The 21,111-nt window shown below is 46.5% G+C and overlaps 1 protein-coding gene across 1 annotated transcript in view; it reads left to right on the forward strand.

Moving 5' to 3' along the window:
• Positions 1-13,412, forward strand: part of LOC140720101 (uncharacterized) — a 50,292-nt gene extending 36,880 nt beyond the window's left edge. The window contains exons 5-12 of the mRNA XM_073034999.1: positions 5,009-5,080; positions 6,213-6,332; positions 9,086-9,202; positions 10,374-10,595; positions 11,285-11,427; positions 11,871-11,935; positions 12,467-12,661; positions 13,321-13,412. Of these exons, the coding sequence (XP_072891100.1) occupies positions 5,009-5,080; positions 6,213-6,332; positions 9,086-9,202; positions 10,374-10,595; positions 11,285-11,427; positions 11,871-11,935; positions 12,467-12,661; positions 13,321-13,357 (971 nt within the window). The 3' untranslated portion in view covers positions 13,358-13,412. The remainder of the gene's footprint in view (positions 1-5,008; positions 5,081-6,212; positions 6,333-9,085; positions 9,203-10,373; positions 10,596-11,284; positions 11,428-11,870; positions 11,936-12,466; positions 12,662-13,320) is intronic.
• Positions 13,413-21,111: the final 7,699 nt, after the last annotated feature.

Raw genomic sequence — 21,111 nt, forward strand, 5'->3', positions numbered from 1 at the left:
TTAATATAGGAGATTCTTTTTTTTTCCCGTATCCATTTGGATTCCCATTTATATATAAAATCTTCTGGTGTATTTTCTCCTATCTTATCTAATTCTATTCTAATCCATGCCGTTTTTCCTTCATCAAAAAAAGACGCAATAAATCTAAGTTGATTTGCTTTATAATAATTCATAAAGTTTGGAAGTTGTAACCCTCTTAAATCAAATTTACATGTCAATTTTTCCAATGATATTCTTGACATCTTTCCTTTCCAAAGAAATTTCCTTACATATTTATTCAGTTCTTGAAAAAACTTCTGAGGTAATTGTATTGGTAAAGTTTGAAATAAATATTGCAATCTAGGAAAATATTCATTTTTACAAGATTAACTCTACCTGTTAATGTTATTGGTAACGTCATCCATTTATCAAGATCCTCTTTTATTTTTTTTAATAATGACAAATAATTTTCTTTATATAATTTTTTTACATCATTATTAACTCTAATACCTAAATATTTTATTCCATTTATTGACCATCAAAATTGAGTTGCTGATCGACATTGATCATAATTTCCTTTGGTAAGGGGTAAAATTTCACTTTTATCCCAATTTACTTTATAACCCGATACTTCCCCAAATTCTTCCAATCTAAAAGATAATCTTTGCAAAGATTGCAATGGGTTTGTAAGTAAATCAAAACATCATCAGCAAATAAGTTAATCTTATTTTCTTCTTGATTAACTCTAAAGCCCCCAATATCTGAATCTGTTCTAATTAATTCAGCTAATGGTTCTATTGCCAATACAAATAAAGCAGGTGATAATGGGCAGCCTTGTCTAGTTGACCTCGTTAAACAAAATGGTGTTGAAATCTGACTATTTCTAACTACTTTAGCTTGAGGATTAGTATTTAAAATTTTGATCCATTGCATAAAAGAATTTCCTAATTCATATATTTCCAATACCTTAAATAAAAAAATCCCATTCCAATCTATCAAATGCTTTTTCTGCATCCAAAGCAACTGCCACACTCATTTCCTCTCTTTTTTGTGCCAAATGAATTATTCTAATTAACCGGGATATATTATCCATTGATTGTCTATTTTTAATAAAACCTGTTTGGTCCATACGTATTAATTTTGGTAAATATTTAGATACACTATTAGATAAATTTTTTTTGCTATTATTTTATAATCTGTATTCAACAAAGACATAGGCCTATATGATGCTGGTTTTAAAGGATCTCTATATTTTTTGGCAGTAGAGTTATGATCGCTGTTAATAAAGATTGTGGGAGTGTATGCATTATTTTCAATTGATATATTAATTCCATAAAAGGAGGAATTAATAAAACTTTAAATTTTTTATAAAACTCAGGAGGAAACCCATCTTCTCCTGGAGATTTATTACTCTGAAGTGATCCTAAACCTTCTTCAACCTCTTTTAATGTAAAGGGCATATCTAATCCTTTCTGTTCCTCCAATTTTACTTTTGGAAGGGTTATTTGCGATAAAAAAAATTATCTATCTCAGCAATCTTATTTTTTGATTCTGATTGATATAGTTCAGTGTATTTATTTTAAAGTTTCATGATTTTCTAAAGGCTTATATTAAATTTTTACACTTGTTCTAATTGCATTTATTGTTTTAGAAACCTGTTCTGTTTTCAACTGCCAAGCAAGAATTTTATGTGATCTTTCACCTAATTCATAATATTTCTGTTTAGTTCTCATAATTACTTTTTCTGTACGATATGTCTGGAGTGTATTATATTGTAGTTTTTTGTTAACAAGTTGTCTTCGTTTTTCTTCTGTCATGCGCCTTTGAGATTCTTTTTCTAACTTCATAATATCCTTTTCCAACTGATCTATTTCTGCTGCGTATTCCTTCTTAATTTTAGATGTATAACTTATAATCTGACCCCTTAAATATGCTTTCGTCGCTTCCCATAATACAATGTTATACTCTACTGAATGTAAATTTGTATCCAAAAAAAAATTGAATTTGTTTTTTCATAAAATCACAGAAATCTTGACGTTTTAATAGAATTGAATTAAATCTCCATCTATAAATCGATTCCTCCTTATCCATCATTATCATTGTCATTATCAAGGGAGAATGATCTGACAGTATTCTTGCTTTATATTCCACACTTTTTTTGGATAATAAAAAAAACATCAATCCTTGAGTAAGTTTTATGTCTATTTGAATAAAATGAATCAGCTCTTTCTCTTGGATTAATTGTTCTCCATATATCAATCTGGTTTAAGTTTTTCATTAATGATGAAGTTAATTTTGTTACTTTTGATTTTGTAGCAACTTTAGCTGACCTATCCAAAACTGGATCCAAACAATAATTAAAATCTCCACATATTAATATTTTATCATGTGCATCTGCCAATTTCAAAAAAAACTTCTTGTATGAATTTTGCATCATTTTCATTTGGTGCATAAATATTCATAAAAGTACATAATTTTGAAAAATATTGACAATGTATTATTACATATCACACCCAGAATCAATTATTACATTTTGTATTTTAATTGGTAAAGATTTATTAACCAAAATTTCGACTCCTCTCGATATTGAATTAAATGAAGCTGCAATAACATTTCCAACCCAATCTCTCTTTAATTTCTTATGTTCTGTTTCTGTTAACTGCGTTTCTTGTAAAAAAAAAACTATGTCTCCTTTCATTTTCTTAATATATGTTAAAACTCTTTTTCTTTTCACAGGTCCATTAATTCCATTAACATTAAAACTTAATAAATTAAGCAAATTAATCATTCATAGTACCTTGGGAACTCTTTAAAATTATCCATGCTGCTATGAGTCTCTCCCCAACCATTCAGGCAAAAAGGAAGAAAAATATAAAAAAGATAACTAATATATAATAAAAAAAAAGAAATCCCCCCCCCCACTAATGTTGCAAATAAAAAGAACACAACATTACATCCCCCCCTCCATTTTACGGGTCATGGCAGTCGCCATGATTGTACACGTGAAACTCGCAGCCATCGACCAGGAGCTCCTCCAGCTCCCCCGCAAAAAGAATATATATAATAATGAAGAAAAAAAAAAGAAAATAATTAATGTCTCTACTCCAAATTAATTCTTCTCGACTATTTTTTTCCTTATGAATGTCCATCAAGTCCAACCTTGTTTCAATCTTCATCATTAGTTCATTTCATTTCTATAATTCTTTAGTCCTCTTCATGAACATCAGCTAGATCTTGTACAAATTTCTCCGCTTTCCGGTAGTCAACAAAAAAGCTTTTTTCTCCATTTTCCAGGGAAATTATCAATTTTGCTGGGTAGCTCAATAAAAATTTATAGCCCTTTTCCCATAAAGATTTTTTCACTGGATTAAATTCTTTCCACCTCTTCAGAAGATAGTAACTTATGTCTGGATTAAAAAAAAAACTCTTTGTCCTTTTATTATCTCTTTTTAGAGCCCATTCCTCTCTTTAGCAGCCTGAGTAGCTGCCTTCAAGATAATTTCTTTATCTTGATACCCTAAGCATTTTATCAAAATTGATCTTGGATTTTAATCTTGTTGAAATCTTGGTCTTAAAGCTCTATGTGCTCTTTCAATTTCAATTACTTGACTTCCTTCTTTCATTTCCAAAATTTTCGGAATCCAATCTTGAAAGAATTTTATTGGATTTTCTCCCTCTATACCTTCCATAAGACCAACAATTTTAATATTATTTCGTCTACTAGGGTTCTCAAGCGCATCCATTTTTTTCAAACATCTGTTTTCTTACTGCTGTCCAGACAAGAATATCATTTTCTATTTTTTCTATTTTTTCAGTGTTTTCTTCCACTTTTACTTCCAATCTCTTTAACTTCCTTCTCCATCTTCTTTTGTTTTTCCACCATATTATCAAGTGTATTCTGCATCCTTTTTATATCTATTCTTGTAGCTTTTAATTAATTCGTCATATACATCAGGATATCTTTTATGTCTCCTTTAATCTCATTCTTCTTTTCCTCTTCTTCTTCCTCCGAATTTCCCAAAGAGTCTGTTTCTACTTCCGATTCACTTCCAATTTCACTTCCAGCCGTAGTTGGGATTTGTAATTTTATTGACATCTTTTCATACATACTTTCGCGCATGCGTTCCTGCCGTTTCTTCATAGAGACCGTCGGCATTGCTGCAACTTCCTTCCCCGTATCATCAGAAGTGCCATGCACTTCGCCGCAAGGAGATCCAACTTGAGTCCGATGCTTCGTCGAAACGGTTAGGCCTTTTTCCCCACCGATTTGCGCAGTCTTCGAAGTAGTAGCTTTCTTCTGTTTCAATTTAGGAGCCATATCAAAAGATAATCCCGAGTTGCTTATAAATAGTTTCTGATAGATATTTGTTAACTCTTCTTCATTTAAACCCTATTTCATTACCTTTTACGAGGGAGCTGGATTCCCAACGTCTCGACCCTACGTCATCACGTGACGCCCCCTCCCTCTCTTCCCTTTCTATGGTGCTTGTTTGAGTCGTTCTAACTCCCCTAACAAAACGGGCTTCCTTTGACAACGGTTACCTCCTCTTTCTGAGCTCAGAGACGCAGAGAATCCTCGACAGAATGGACGACAGCTGGGCTTACATGAATGTGAAGATCACTAAAACTTACTCACAGTCTCCTTCCCGATGTTAGGTGGCAGAAATACGTGAGAGTGAGATTCACTCTGTGTCTGACTCCAGGACTCTGTGATGGGACGGTGTGGAGGGAGCGTCACTGCGTGTCTGACCCCGGGTGTGTGTGGTGGGACATTGTGGAGTGAGTTTCACTCCGTGTGTGATCTCGGGAATCCGTAACTCGATGGTATAAGGGGAGACTGTGGGGGGAACATGACTTTGTGTTTGACTCCGGGAATATTTGATAGAGTGGTGTGTAGGGTGCTTTACTCTGTATTTGACCCCGGGAGTGTTTGATAGGGCGATGTGGAGAAATTTCACTCTGTGTCTGACCCCGTGAGTGTGTGAGGGGAGATTTACTCTGTGTCTGAACCTCAGTTTTCTGTCCCCAGCTGAACCTTATGTATCGTACGGGGAAATTAATTTTAACACCGTCCCTGAGCCTCGGATCCGGACAGATAGAGGTTAGTTTCATCTTAGTTGATTTGGCCCTGTTTAGGTGACGTGTCCGATCCTGTCGAGAGATCTCAGAACAAACGTACAGTTGACCCTAATGATTCCCTGTTTGGGAATAACGCGGAGGGAACGCGTGAGAGATGCGAGGAGGAGGGAACTGTCTTTGCTGGTCGGTATGAAGTGTTGCGCCCTGGGAGGGGCGAAATAGAGGGAGCGCCGGGGGATCGAGTGTGGTGGGTGCTGTGGGAAGATGGCATGGTATGGGGCGTGCGGAGGAAGGGGCAATGAGGAAAAGAGGTGTGGGGCGGGGTTGGTGGAGATTAGTTAGCGCCATTTCCGTGTGGTGAGGAGGGAGGACATTGAGAGAGACGGTGAGGAGGGAGCGCGGTATAGAACCTTAACCCCTCTCTCCTTTTTCTAACCCCACTCTATCTTCCCTCTTTCCTCTTCTCTCACCCCTTCTCCTCTCTCCCTCTCTTTCCCTGTCCCGCCCCACTGTCTTCCGCTGTTCCATTCTCTTTACCTTCTCTCATTGCCACTGTCTCCCCTCTATCACTGTCACCGACTCTACGCTCTCGGACTCTTCCCTCTCTCTCTCTGCTCTCTCATACCACTCGTCCACCCCTCCCGCTCTTCCTAGCTCTCTCTGTCCATAATGTTGCCGCTCATCTCCCCTCCACGCCTTCTCCACCTCAACATCCAGCCATCTGTCTCACTCTCTTCTCTGAAATTCTCTTGTTATCTCTTCCCTATCCCTCTCCCAGCTTTTCTTCCCGCCCTCCTACTCCCTTCACATTCCCCTCTCTTTCAACTTTCACACCTGTCCGCTCTCCCCTGACACACTCTCCTCTGCTCCCCGTCTCCACTCTCTCCCCGTTCTTTCTCTCGCATTTTCCTGCCCAATGCCCACATCGCTCTCTCCCCTCTCCGTCTACCGTTCACCTTCTCAGTCTCTCTGTCTCTGTCCTCTCTCTCTCCCTTCTTCCTCACCATATGTCTCGCTGTCTCACCCTTTCTCTCCCCCTCACTTATCCCTCTCTCTTGCCTCACACCCTCGCTCTTCTCTCTCCCCGATTCCCTCCACCGTTCTCTACCGCTCTCACTCTCTTCCTAATCTGCCTGTCCGACTCTCTCTCCCAGACGGTCTGAGCTCCACCAACTCAGAGCTGAACCTTCGGAAAGAGGAACCCCGCATCGATGAGGATGACGATCCTCACATTTCCTCGGGATCTGGCGGGTTGTCAACCACTGCACAAACAGGTCAGAGTGCACGTCATTCTGGAGCCTTCACGTGTCATACAAACCAGTGTCCAAGTTTCTAATGCATCTGCTTTGATTACTTCCTCTGTCAGCTCGTCCCATAGACTGACCACAATCTGGGTAACAAAAGGTTGTCACTCGGCTCCCCAATTAAGTCCCTTTCCCCTCTCACGTTAGACCTGTGCGCTCTGGTCCAACATCATCGCAAACTTTCCAGCTCGGTGGCCTTTCCTATATCCTGGCGACCGACACTGAACAAGTGCGGCGTCACCGTACAACCTCCCGACTGCTGTACCATCATCTTCCAGTGCAGTGTACCATCTGAGACCTTGTTAATGTCTGGGTGGATCACATCTACTCCCCGTGCCTCATTTGTCCTTCCCGTTCGTATTAGCCCCTCTACTCTCCCTGGGTGTCGCGCCATCCAGCATCTCCTTCCCTCCTCTATCTTCCATTCTCTCTACCTACGCCTCTCCATCCCTCTCTCACCGCTCCTTTCCTTCGTTATCTCTCCCTACCTTCCGATCTTCCAGCTTCCATCCTGCGACCTTGTCACTGGACTTGTTAAAGTCAGCGTGTATTGTATCTACCAATCACGACAAACGGATCCTCCACAATCAAATCGTTCAGTCCAATCTCCCTGGGCCGAACACCGTTATACAGAGCAGCCCAACAAATGCACCATTGAAGCCCCTGTACATCACGACTACCACACAGCCCTCATCAGCCGTCCTGCTGGCTCACTCCAAAGCTGGAAATCTGACATGTTCTCTCCCTGGACACTGTCCACATTTCCTGCTGTCTCCGTGAAGCAGCCAGCATAACCACAGACCCCCACCCAAACCAGCCGCACTCACTCCCAATGGGGAGAAAGTTACGAAAGCACATCCAACCGGTCTCAAAGACGGCTTCTGCCCCGATTTTATCGGATTATTGTACGGCCCGCTAGTACGATCAGATGGACTCCTGACCTCACGGTCTACCTCGCCGTGGCCCCTTGGACCTGATCGTCTGCCTGCACTGCCCTCTCTCTGTAACTGTGACGCTTTATTCAGCATTCTGTGATTATTTTGCGCTGTTCTATTCCTATGATATGATCTGTATCTATAGATGTGACTGGGACCTCTCCTGTCTGTGATGTATATAGAAACACAGAAAGCCTAGAGCACAATACAGCCCAGAAAGCTGAGCCCAACGTGTCCCTACTTTAGAACTACCTAGGCTTTGCCCATAGCCCTCTATTCTTCTAAGCTCCATGTAGCCATCCAGGAGTCTCTTAAAAGACCTTATCGTATCTGCCTCCACCACCGTCACCGGAAGACCATTCCACACACTCACCATTCTCTGCGTTAAAATAAAAACTCACCCCTGTTATCTGCTCTGTATCTATTTCAAGCACTTTAAAACTGCGCCCTTTCTCGTCAGCTATTTGAGTCCTGGGGAAAAGGCTCTTACTATCCACACGATCAATGCCTCTCATCATCTTGTACACCTCTACGAAACCACTCCTCATCCTCTGGTCGTTCAGAGGAGAAAATGCTGTGTTGACTCAGCCTATTCTCATAAGGCATGCTCTCTAATCCAGGCAACATCCTTGTAAATCTCCTCTGCACCCTTTCTATGGTGCCCACGTCCTTCCACTGCTGAGGACAGCACAACCGAGCACAGAACTCCCAGTGGGATCTGACAAGGGTTCCATATAGTGGCAACATCACCTCTCGGCACTTAAATGTATATAAATGTTCTGGATGAATTTGTTGATGGGTGGGTTAGTAATTTCGCAGATGATACGGGGAGAGGCGGTGCTGTAAAGAGCGAAGAAAACTGGCCAAGTATTCAGTGTGACATAGATCAGTTACTGATATGGTTTGGAGACCGGGCAGATTAAGTTTAACCCGGACAAACCTAACATGTTGCCCCTTAATAGGTCAAATGAAAGAAATGATTGATTTTACGAGGCCGAGTTGCTAGCTCGACGCTTAACCCAGCAGGGATGGAAATATGCACTGGAGCTGGTTGGATTCAAACTCGGGAGCGTTCGCTCCAAAGTCTGGTGCTGATGCCACTACGCCACCAGCCTTGGTAGGTCAAATGAAAGAAATGACACACTATCAAAGCCAAGACCCTAAACACTGTTCAGACATAGAAAACCTGCAGCACAACCCCGGCCCTTCGGAGGACATTTCTGTGCCGAACATGACCTTACTTTACATGGACAGAGGATATTGGGGTCCATGTTCATATCTCCCTGAACGTGGATGCACAGTTTGATGGGATGGTTAAGAAGTCCTGTGGCATTCTTGTCTTTATTAGTCGGGGCATTGAGCGCAAATGTCAGGTTGCAACTTTATAAAAATCACTAGTTAGGCTGAATCAGACGTATCGTATACAATTCAGGTCAGCCCATTATCAGAAGGATGTCAGGGCGTTGGGGAGCCTCCGGAGAGGTTTAACAGGACTCTGCCGGGATTCGGTGGCATGTGTTACAACGAGAGGTCGGACACCTGGGTCGCTTCCTCTGGAGCGGAGGAGGCTCAGGGGAGATCTGACTGATCTCTGGAATCCGACAGACACCTGTCAGCCTTTGCCAAGTCAAGGAATTTGGACTCTCGGCGATGTCGGCTGAAAGTCGATGAGATTGAGAGAGGGAGGGGGTGATCGTTGTGGAAGGAGAGAGCGAAAAGGGGGGTGGGAGGGAGACCTAGTGCGGAAGATGGCTGAATTCACACACACGATGAATGGTCTCACTACAGGTGCGCAGAAACAGGAGCCGAAGGAGAACATCGGAAATAGATCGTACCGTAAGATCTGCCTACTCGGCCTCGTTGCGTCCATCATCATTGCGATAGTGGCCGGACTCTCGATCTATGGTGAGTCAAACGGGTTCAGGGTCCAGCCAGACCGTAATTAAACAGAGTGCAATGAAGTGTTCTCATAAAACCTCAGAGTGATGCCGACACGTCCTTCGATATAACAGCGACACACTTCTAATCCTGTCAAAGACACGGCCTTTACCGTTACACAATCAGGACTCAGACTGACTCCGATACGCCATTCGCCATTACACCAGTAATCCTGTCCCCATAGCACTGACATAACCCTGTACACGGCACAGGTAACTCCTTACAGCGACATGAAAACGACCCTCACCGTGACACAGACATGCCCCTCAAAGTGACAGCAACTCACCCCGCACTGTAACCTCGAGATGACCCTGCCCGTGTTACTGAAAAACTCCTCAAGGCTCCAACTCCCCGTAAGACCAGCAAACTCCCCACTGTGGCACAAACACAGACGACACCATGAGACAGACAATACACGCACAGTGACACTGACAAACCCCTCACTGTGATTCCGACATATCCCTCACCGTGACACCGAGACACAACTCACTGTGACCCGCCAGTCCTCTCACACGGACACGGAACAACGTATCGCAGTGTTAGGGCACGTCCCTCACCGCAACACCTCACGTATCGCAGTGTTAGGGCACGCCCATCACCGCAACACCTCAAGTGTCGCAGTGTCACGTCACTCCCATCACCGCAACACCTCACGTATCGCAGCTTCACGTCAGTTCATCACCGCAACACCTCACGTATCGCAGTGTCACGTCACGCCCATCCCCGCAACTCCTCAAGTATCGCAGTGTCACGTCACGCCCATCCCCGCAACACCGACACGTCCCAGACTGTGACATGGAATCAACCATCGCCGTGATACTTACCAGACTCGCACCTCACGGTGTCACATAGTCTCGTCAGTATGACATTCACACACCCGTCCGCTTGAGAGTCACAACCCTCACTCCTGACGATGACAAGGTTCTTACCGTGTCACGTACACGATCTGCACTATGAAACCGGACGCCCCCCTCTGAGACACAAAACTATCACAACTTCACTGCAACATTCGTCACTGTGACACCTACAGCTCCTCAACGTGAACCAAACCGCACCGCACCTTGACACTGGCACACCCATGAACGCGACCCGCCGAGCAGCGTGACACAGACTCACTCGTCAGTTCAATCTCTCTCAGTGTCACAGATTCGTCTGTCTCAGCTCCTTTGGGAACAACATCAGGAAATGAACAGGACACAGACCCAATATCGAGAACAGGTCCATCATTTGAACTCAACCGTTGAATCCAAGATATCCGAGAATTCCCGTCTAAATTTCATCCACAACGCCTGTCTCCAGAATCTTTCTTTCCTAAAGAGCAACATGGATGAAATTTGCCAATTCCTGACCAGCGGCAGAGGTGAGGCAATGTCGATCTCATATCAGCAGTGTGTGATTGGACGGTATGGAGGGAGATTCACTCTGTGTCTGACCCCGGGAGTGTGTGATGGGACGGTGCGGAGGGAGATCCACTCTGTGTCTGACCCCGGGAGTGTGTGATGGGACGGTGCGGAGGGAAATTCACTCTGTGTCTGTCCCCGGGAGTGTGTGATGGGACGGTGTGGAGGGAGATTCACTCTGTGTCTGACCCCGGGAGTGTGTGATGGGACGGTGTGGAGGGAGATTCACTCTGTGTCTGACCCCGGGAGTGTGTGATGGGACGGTGCGGAGGGAGGTCCACTCTGTGTCTGACCCCGGGAGTGTGTGATGGGACGGTGCGGAGGGAGATTCACTCTGTGTCTGACCCCGGGAGTGTGTGATGGGACGGTGTGGAGGGAGATTCACTCTGTGTCTGACCCCGGGAGTGTGTGATGGGACGGTGTGGAGGGAGATTCACTCTGTGTCTGACCCCGGGAGTGTGTGATGGGACGGTGTGGAGGGAGATTCATTCTGTGTCTGACTCCGGGAGTGTGTGATGGGACGGTGTGGAGGGAGATTCACTCTGTGTCTGACCCCGGGGGTGTATGATGGGACGGTTTGGAGAGAGATTCATTCTCAGTCTAACCACAGGAGTGTTTGATAATTCCTTATCCATATCGTTATTTCCAGAGCGACAGTGTTCCAAGGTTTGGGAAAAATATGGTGACCGGTGTTACTTCTTCTCCACGTTTGAAACATCTTACGATGGAGCGAGGCAACAATGTTCAGACTTTGATTCAAGACTCCTCGAGATCAGTTCAAAGGATGAAGAGGTATGTGTCACTTCAGGAGAAGAGATTTATCCACACGTGTTCCATCTCTACCAGGATGAGACCAAGAGTGGAGGTGGCTGTTCACTGACTCATCACACACGCCCGGGGTCAGGATTAGTGTAAATCTCCCTCCACACCGTCCTATCACGCACTCCCGGTGTCAGATAAGGAGTGAATCTCCCTCCACACCGTCCCATCACACACTCCCGGGGTCAGACACAGAGTGAATCTCCTTCCACACCGTCCCATCACACACTCCCGGGGTCAGACACAGAGTGAAGCTCCCTCCACACCGTCCCATCACACACTCCCGGGGTCAGACACAGAGTGAAGCTCCCTCCATACCGTCCAATCACACACTGCTGTTATAAATCAAAAACTGAGGGAGGCTCCGTAAATAGTTTTCGATTCTTGGCATTAATCAAAGGAATTTAATTTCACAGAGGTTTGTTTTCGACGCTGGTTTGTACGGAAGCGGTGCACACTGGATTGGAAAATGCGAGAACGGGTGAGATTTGTACTGATCTGTGGGGTGAGAGTTGGGGAATGTCATAGTCCAGCGGGAGAAAATGGGATTAGTTTCCTGACTGAAGTAGGCTAGTGGGACGAGGGAGGGCATTGGGATTTTGTTGTAGACTGACACGAAGCTGTGGGGAGAAGGAGGGGCAAGGGATTAATTTGGGGATGACAGAGGACTCCTGGTCGAGAATGTGCCTGTGGGATTTATTTAGCGCCTGCATGCTGTGGGGAGCGGGCGGGACTGTTGGAATATTTTGTGGACTGAAACAGATCTGAGGGGAAAGAGTGGGTCTGCTGGATTAGTGTGGACTGTGACACATGACTACGGAGAGAAAGTTGGTCAGTGGGATTAGGTTGGAGACAGACCAGAGTCTGTGGTGAGCGCATCCAGTGGGATTTTTGGAGACTGACAATCGGCTGTCGGGAGACATTGAGTCAGTGGGATTAGTTTGGGGACGGTCTCTGGTCCTCCGATGCAGCCGATTTGTCTCTGTTGAAATTGTTGAATCCTCTTTGATAGGAAAGTGGCCTCTGAACTCCTGTACGGGGTGTACTCAGGGAATTCCGCCTGCGGTAATTGCAACTCGTACATATGGGGTTCTTCTTGCGGTCGTGCTCACCGCTTCATCTGCGAGAAGTCGGCGCCATCGTTCCCGGAAATTCCTCAAAAGATCCAGGATCTCTGCCTACAGACCGTGGAGTCGAATTCAATCAAGTGACTAACCCGCTTTCACATCCTTCTCTTCCCTCCACTTTCACACTCCGATCCTCTCATATTTCCCGCCGACTTTCTCTGCCCCTTCCTCCTAATCCATTCTCATCCTCTTGTAGCAATCCCATTCTCCCAAGCCCGCAGCGAAATAAACCTCTCACACCATCTATCCCCTTCCTCATAGGCACACCTCGGCCCCCGTCCCACTCTTCCCCACTCCCTCTAACTGTCCCTCCACCCCCTCACCTTGTTTCCCCGCCCTTTCTCGGCCTGTTCTTTCTCCGCTGCGTCTGCAAACCTCTTTCCCCTTTCAGCCCCTTCTCCCCACTCTCTACCCAACTATTCTCCCTGCCCTCCCCGTTCTCTCTAAACCCTCCGTCTCCCTGATCTTTCCCTCTCTTTCTCCTTTCCACTCACTCTCACCTCAATCCTGTGCCGTCTGGTTCTCTATAACCCAACCCTGGGTGAAAGTCTGTGCGCATTCCCTCTGTCTGTGCCCCTCTCGGGTTTATGGAACTCTGTAAGGTTATAACTACGCTCCAGGGAATAAAGTCCCAACCTTCCCTCCCTCCCACCATAACTCAGTCCTCCGAGCTCCGGCAATATCCCCTTAGAACGCCCTGTACAATATATCCAGTTCACTGGCATTTTTCCTAAAGCAGGGCGGACTCACCGACGTCTTGTCCCACGGCAACGTGACCTCCCGACTCCTGTACTCAGTGTGACTGGTGAAGACCAGCGGGCCAAGTGTCCTGTCCACCCTATCGGAAGTTTTCCAGCGGAATCGCTATTTGGTTTATTATCTGAAACTTAAAACGGCCTGGAATTTGTTTTTTTGCGGCATCGATCTGGCGCAAAGATGTAGAATCAATGTAAATTACCAAAAAAAAAAAAGATATTAAAAACTGAAAAATGTGGAGGTGGTGCACATGCGTTCGAAAACGTGGTGCTGGAGGGGAAGAAGGTGTTTCCGAAGCGTTGAGAGTTCAGGCTTCTGTACCCCTGCCCCGATGGTGGTATTGAGCAGGGAGCTTGTCCCGCGGTGAGGGGCTCACTGATGGATGCCCCCTTCTCGAGGCATCGCATCTTGAAGATGTCCCCGATGCTGGGGAAGGTGGTGCCTTTGACGCTTGTTGAGTCTACATCCCTCTGCAGCCTCCGGTGACCCTGTCCCTTGCGGCCTCCACCCCAGGCGGCGATGCTACAAGTCAGAATGCTCCCAGACATTTCCTGGTCTTCAGTGAAAGGCCAAATCTTCTCAGAGTCCTGACGTTGTCACTCTTTCTGTAATGGGAGAGGTATGGGTGGCGGTGAAGGCAAGTGTAGAGTATGGTCCAGAATACACTCAGACTCTGACGCGAAAAAAACAAGACGACAGTGACGAAAATCAAAGATTAGATCACTATCTGTAGCATTAGAAATGCTAATACAGCACGAATCCTTTAATTCTGCCGGACAATAATTGGCAGTCAGAACCTTAAAGGGCAAGTGACAGCTAACCACACACCGGGGAATAGAGGTTCCGAATCTTGGATGCCTGCCGATGAAGAAACTTTCTTCGTGTTTACATGCCCAGTGTAGATCCTCTGCGATGCTGACACTCACCAACACAGGAACTTCAAATATGATCATAGGGTAGAAAGGCAGAATTAAGCTCTTTGGCCCATCGGGTCTGCTCCGCCATTTCATGATGGCCGATCCATTTCCCTCTCAGCCCCAGTCTCTCGCCGTCTCCCGGTATCCCGACCTGACCTGACTAATCAAGATTCTCTCAGCCTCTCCCTTAAATATCAGGCCGTAACCTTCGCAGTCTGCTGTGGCAACAGATTCCATAGGTTCATCCCAGAAAGGCGAACTAAATTCTCCTCATCGGCATTTTAAAATGACGGCCCGCTATTCCATGTGGGCCCACTGGCCATAGACTCTCCCACCAGAGGGAAACTTCTCTCCATATCTATTTTATCGAGGCCTTTAAGCATTTGATCGGTTTCAACAACACCAACCACCACCCTCCCACCTCCCACCACCCCACCATTCTTCAGAGCTCCAGCCATAAAACGCTCCTGATTTGATAAACTTTTCAATCCGGAGCAATTTCCGTGAACGTCCTTTCAACCCTTTCCAATACAAACACATCCGGCCGGATTAGGTAAAGGACCCGGAACTACTTACAATCTTTTTTGAGACCTCCCCAGTGCTTTATAAAGCCTCAACTTTACATCCCTGCTTTTGTATTCTAATCCTCTCGACGTGAATGCTACATTGCATTTGGCTTCCTCACCACCGACTCCGCCTGCAAATTCATTTTCAGGGAATTCAGCACAAGGACTCCCAAGTCTCTTTGTATCTCAAGTGTTTGAATTTTCTCCCCATTTAGAAAACAGTCTGTGCCTTTGTTTCCTCCACCAAAGTGCATGACCATACACATCCCGACACTGTGATCCATCCGCCGCTTCTTTCCCCATTCTCTCAATCTCTCTGGAACATTCTGTAGCCTCTCTGCTTCCTCAGCACTATCTGTAGATCGGGGATTTCACTGCCGATCTGCACTGACTGAGGTTTCCCGATGAGGAGGACAGCTGCCCGGTGTTGTATTGTCCAGGTGGTCCAGTGACCAGTGGAGAGCGAACAGGGTCGTATCGGATGTAGACCTATTGTGCTCATCGTCAGGGTGCAGCGCGTCCACGTCCTTGCTGGAGAAGAGGTTAACTCTGGGTATGACCCGACTCCCAAAGCACTTAATCATAGCAGCTGTGAGTGTCACTGGGCGAGTGTAGTTGAGGAAGCTCACCCTACTCTTCTTGGGCATGGTGTCAATGTCGGCATTTTGAAGTAAAGGGGAAATTCCGTCTGCAGCAGAAAGAGATTGAAGATGTCCTCGGCAACTCCAGTCCACTCTACAGTCCTCCCCATCTCCGCCACCTTGTCCCTCATCTACACCCTCCCCGTCTCCGTCACCTTATCCCTCACCTTCACCCCTCCCCGTCTCCGTCAACTTATCCCTCATCTACACCCCTCCACGTCTCCGTCACCTTATCCCTCACCTTCACCCCTCCCCGTCTCCGTCACCTTATCCCTCATCTAAACCTCTCCCCGTCTCCGTCACCTTATCCCTCACCTTCACCCCTCCCCGTCTCCGTCAACTTATCCCTCATCTACACCCCTCCACGTCTCCGTCACCTTATCCCTCACCTTCACCCCTCCCCGTCCCCGTCACCTTATCCCTCACCTACACCCCTCCCCGTCTACGCCAATTGAATTGAATTGACGTTATTACTTCCATGCTTCATGTACATGAGGAGTAAACATTTTTGTGTTATGTCTAAATGTGGAATGTGCAATTTATAGCAATTTGTAATAAACATTATGTACAACTGGACAGTCAATATAACTTAGAAATTCAGTTGTATCAGCGTGAATTAATCAGTCTGACGGCCTGACGGAAGACGCACTCACGGATCATGTTGGTCCTGTGTTTTTGTTGCTGTGCTACACGATCTCGGAAGGTAGCAGCTGGAACGGTTGGTTGTTGGGGTGACTCGGGTCCCCAAAAATCCTTCACGCCCCTTTTACACACCTGTCTCTGTAAATGTTCTGAATCGTGGGAAGTTCACATCTACGGATGCGCTGGGCTGTCAACACCGCTCTCTGAAGAGTCCTGTGATTGAGTGAAATACGGTTCCCATACGAGGCAGTGATGTCTCCACTCTGGATGCTCCCTATTGTGTCCCTGTGGAAAGGTCTAATGTTTTGGGGACCCAGACCAGGCAGTGATGTATCCACTCTGGATGCTCCCTATTGTGTCCCTGTGGAAAGTGCTAATGTTTTGGGGACCCAGACCAGGCAGTGATGTATCCACTCAGGATGCTCCCTATTGTGTCCCTGTGGAAAGTTCTAATGTTTTGGGGACCCAGACCAGGCAGTGATGTATCCACTCAGGATGCTCCCTATTGTGTCCCTGTGGAAAGTTCTAATGTTTTGGGGACCCAGACCAGGCAGTGATGTATCCACTCAGGATGCTCCCTATTGTGTCCCTGTGGAAAGTTCTAATGTTTTGGGGACCCAGACCAGGCAGTAATGTATCCACTCAGGATGCTCCCTATTGTGTCCCTGTGGAAAGTTCTAATGTTTTGGGGACCCAGACCAGGCAGTGATGTATCCACTCAGGATGCTCTCTATTGTGTCCCTGTGGAAAGGTCTAATGTTTTGGGGACCCAGACCAGGCAGTGATGTATCCACTCTGGATGCTCTCCATTGTGTCCCTGTGGAAAGTGCTAATGTTTTGGGGACCCAGACCAGGCAGTGATGTATCCACTCAGGATGCTCTCTATTGTGTCCCTGTGGAAAGGTCTAATGTTTTGGGGACCCAGACCAGGCAGTGATGTATCCACTCAGGATGCTCCCTATTGTGTCCCTGTGGAAAGTGCTAATGTTTTGGGGACGCATACCAAACTTCGTCTACTGTCTGAGATGAAAGAGACGCTGTTGTGCATTTTTCACCGCACAGCTGGGATGTACAGTCCGCGTTAGATCCTCGGAGATGCGAATGCCGAGGAACTTAAAGCTGATCACCCTCTCAACCGCAAATCCATTGATGTCAATAGAGCTCAGCCTGTCTCCAGTCCTCTTATAGTCCACAAACAGCCCCTTTGTTTTTGCGTCATTGTGGGATCTACACCCCTCCCCTTGCCTCTGCCATGCCCTCTCTCCACGATGCCCATTTTCCGTTGCCGACCTCATCTCCAACAGCCCCAACGTCTCCGTTACTAACCACTCGCATCCAAACGCTTCCCTCTCTGTGATCACAGGGAATTGTGGGGAGAATGGGGGAGAGCTGACGTCCCGTGTTACACTTCCTCCTCACCATCTGATATCGATCTCTCGGGCTGAGCCTCTTTGCGTTTCCATGTGGACAGACCGGTCGTGTGGTTCCACACGGTTTCCTCTCAGTAACTGCAACCTCACCACATCTTCACTGCCTTCCCTCTCCCACTTTTCCTTCTGCGCTGCTTCCGGTCACACACACATACCATCTCTGAAACAGACACAGAATTCAAGACTACAGGAACGGGTAAGTGCTTGGGATTGGTGAGAGGAGAGAGTAGTCAGAGAGAAAGGGATTGGCAGAGTTTCTGATTCCGTTACGGTATTATGGCAGAGAGCGAAGGGAACTTCAATGAGTGTCTGGACCACGGATTGTGTGATTGGACGGTGCGGACGAAACGCCACCTGGTGTCTGGCCATTGAAGTGTGTGATGGGACGGTGTGGAGGGAGCTGCACACTGAATGGGACCCTAATAAATGTGTGATATTTCAGGTGCAGGGACCTTAACCCTGTGTCGGACCCCGGGAGTGTGTGACGGGCGGTGTGGCGGGAGATTCACTGTGTGTCTGACCCCGGGAGTGTGTGATGGGACGGTGTGGAGGGAGATTCACTCTGTCTCTGACCCCGGGAGTGTGTGATGGGACGGTGTGGAGGGAGAGTCACTCAGTGTCTGACCCCGGGAGTGTGTGATGGGGCGGTGTATAGGGAGATTCACTATGTGTCGGACCCCGGGAGTGTGTGACGGGCGATGTGGCGGGAGATTCACTCTGTGTCTGACCCCGGGAGGTGAGTTCGAGCCGTCAGGTGAAAATTCTGTGGGAATGGGAGAGAGAGGGAAGAGAGAAAGGAATGTTGAAAGCATACGGGAGAAAGGAAGAGGGGAAATATTAAGAGACGACTCAGTGAGGAGTGCAGTGAGATGGAAAGGCAGAGGGATAGAGAGAGCAGAGAGACGGAACGAGCTGCAGAGGGAGAGAACAGAATAGTAAACATGTGATAGCAGGAGTTTGAGAGAGAGGACATAGAGGTATAGGGAGAGGTAGAGGGTTGAAAAAGTTATATAGGGACGGTGAGAAAGAGAAGGGTGTAGGTTGGAGGGAGAGGGAGTGGAGAGGGAGGGGTGGTTGTTGAAAACGCTTCTGAGTTTCTCTGAAGCTCCAGCGTCGGATGGCAAGACTCAATTTTTCCGTTTGCTTTGCTCCTTCCGGCTGTCTGCTGGGCTGACGTCACTGCTGTTTATTTTTGTTGTTGCTGTCTTGACGAAGGGCCGGTCCGGGTGGCCTCACGCCCTCATGTTTTATCTGAAATACCTGTGTTCCCTGACTTTAGCTGTAATATTGGTGGGCTTACACTCGGCGCAGTGATGTCGTGTTCTGATAACCCACAATTACGTTCTAATGGGTGATCAGAGTCAAACCGTGTATGGTGATCTGTCTGTGTTGGTTTCCTGTAAACTTCAATATCCAGATGTCCATTTCCTTTGATAAGGACTCCACAGTCTAAAAAAGGCAGTCCATTGTTCTCGACGCGTCCGGTGTAAATCTGATGTTTTCATCCTCCGAGCTGATGTGTTCTGTGAAGGCTTTTGCGTCATGGAGTTTGAGGTTAACCCTATAACAACTACAGCATGGAAACAGGCCATCTCGGTCCTTCCAGTCCGTGCCGAACGCTTAATCTCACCTAGTCCCACCGACCTGCACTCAGCCCATAACGTCCATTCCTTTCCTGTCTATATACCTCTTGATTTGTTAATGACAATATCGACCCTTCATCTCACAGGAAAATAGCCACTCACAGGAGACCTTGCCCACGCCCAGGATTACGGCTGCGCAGGTGGAAGGTCAACTGAGGAAGATCTGTACCAGCAAGGCGGCTGGACCGGATGGAGTTTCCCCACGATTACTGAGGGCCTGTGCGACTGAGCTGGGAGAACCACTTCAGCGCATCTTCAACATGAGCCTGGAGCAGAGAAGAGTACCCAGACAGTGGAAAACATCCTGTATTGTCCCAGTACCGAAGAAACCACAACCAAAGGAGTTGAATGACTTCAGACCTGTTGCCTTGACGTCGCACGTGATGAAGACCATGGAGCGGCTGATAATACAGAATCTGAGGCCACAAACCAGGCACGCCCAGGATCCTCTTCAGTTTGCGTATAAGGAGAAGGTGGGAGTGGAGGATGCTATCACGTATTTACTGCACAAATCCCTCTCTCACCTAGATGGGGTCAGTGGTGCTGTGAGGATTACATTCCTGGACTTCTCTAGTGCCTTTAACACCATCCAGCCCAAGATCTTAAGGCACAAACTAACGGAGATGGGAGTAGACTCTCACATGGTGGATTGGATAGTGGACTACTTGACAGATAGACCTCAGTATGTGCGGTTGGGAGACTGTAGGTCTGACACGGTGGTCAGCAGCACAGGAGCGCCGCAGGGAACCGTACTCTCTCCGGTCCTGTTCACCCTGTACACATCAGACTTCCAATATAACTCGGAGTCCTGCCATGTGCAGAAGTTCGCTGACGACACGGCCATAGTGGGGTGTGTCAGGAATGGACAGGAGGAGGGGAGGCAGCATTAAGAAGAGGAACGCCTCACGTCTTAATAAGCTGGTAAGGAAGGCGGGCTCTGTCGTGGGCAAAGTACTGGAGAGTATAACATCGGTAGCTGAGCGAAGGGTGCTGAGTAGGCTACGGTCAATTATGGAAAACCCTGAACATCCTCTCCATAGCACCATCCAGAGACAGAGAAGCAGTTTCAGCGACAGGTTGCTATCGATGCAATGCTCCTCAGACAGGATGAAGAGATCAATACTCCCCAATGCCATTAGGCTTTACAATTCAACCGCCAGGAGTAAGATATGTTAAAGTGCCGGGGTTGATTGTATTTAATGTATTTAAGTAAACTACTTAAGAACTTTTTAAAAGCTATTATTAATGCTTTTTGAGAGAGTGATTTAGATGCATATCATATTTTTACTGAGTTAAGTATTGTATGTAATTAGTTTTGCTACAACAAGTGTATGGGACATTGGAAAAAATGTTGAATTTCCCCATGGGGATGAATAAAGTATTTATCTATCTATCTATCTATCTATCTATCTATCTATCTATCTATCTATCTATCTATCTATCTATCTATTTATCTATCTATCTATCTATCTACCATTTCTTCTGGAAGCTCGTTCCACACAGCTACCACACTCTGAGTAAAGAAATTCCCCCTCGTGTTACCCCTAAACTTTTGCCCCCTAACTCTCAAATCATGTCCTCATGTCCTCTTGTTTGAATCTCCGCAACTTTCAATGGAAAAAGCCTATCCATGTCAACTCCATCTATCCACATAATTTTAAATACCTCTATCAAGTCCCCCCTCAACCTTCTACGCTCCAAACAATAAAAATCCAACTTGTTCAACCTTTCTCTCTAACTGAGATGCAGAAACCCAGGTAACAAATCCAAGTCAGCGTAGGAGCTTGACCCAGTTTCCATCCCCATTCCTGAGCCAATGACCGGGAAATGTTCCAGTTCCCTTGGCTTGCTAATGTCTGATAAAGATAGCGAGGGTCAGATATAGTGTGGGGGGTGGGGGATAGAGATGTTACAGTGATATTACAGTGTGGGCAG

Source organism: Hemitrygon akajei, unplaced genomic scaffold, assembly GCF_048418815.1.
Source record: "Hemitrygon akajei unplaced genomic scaffold, sHemAka1.3 Scf000036, whole genome shotgun sequence".
In the NCBI taxonomy this organism is placed as follows: Eukaryota; Metazoa; Chordata; class Chondrichthyes; order Myliobatiformes; family Dasyatidae; genus Hemitrygon; species Hemitrygon akajei.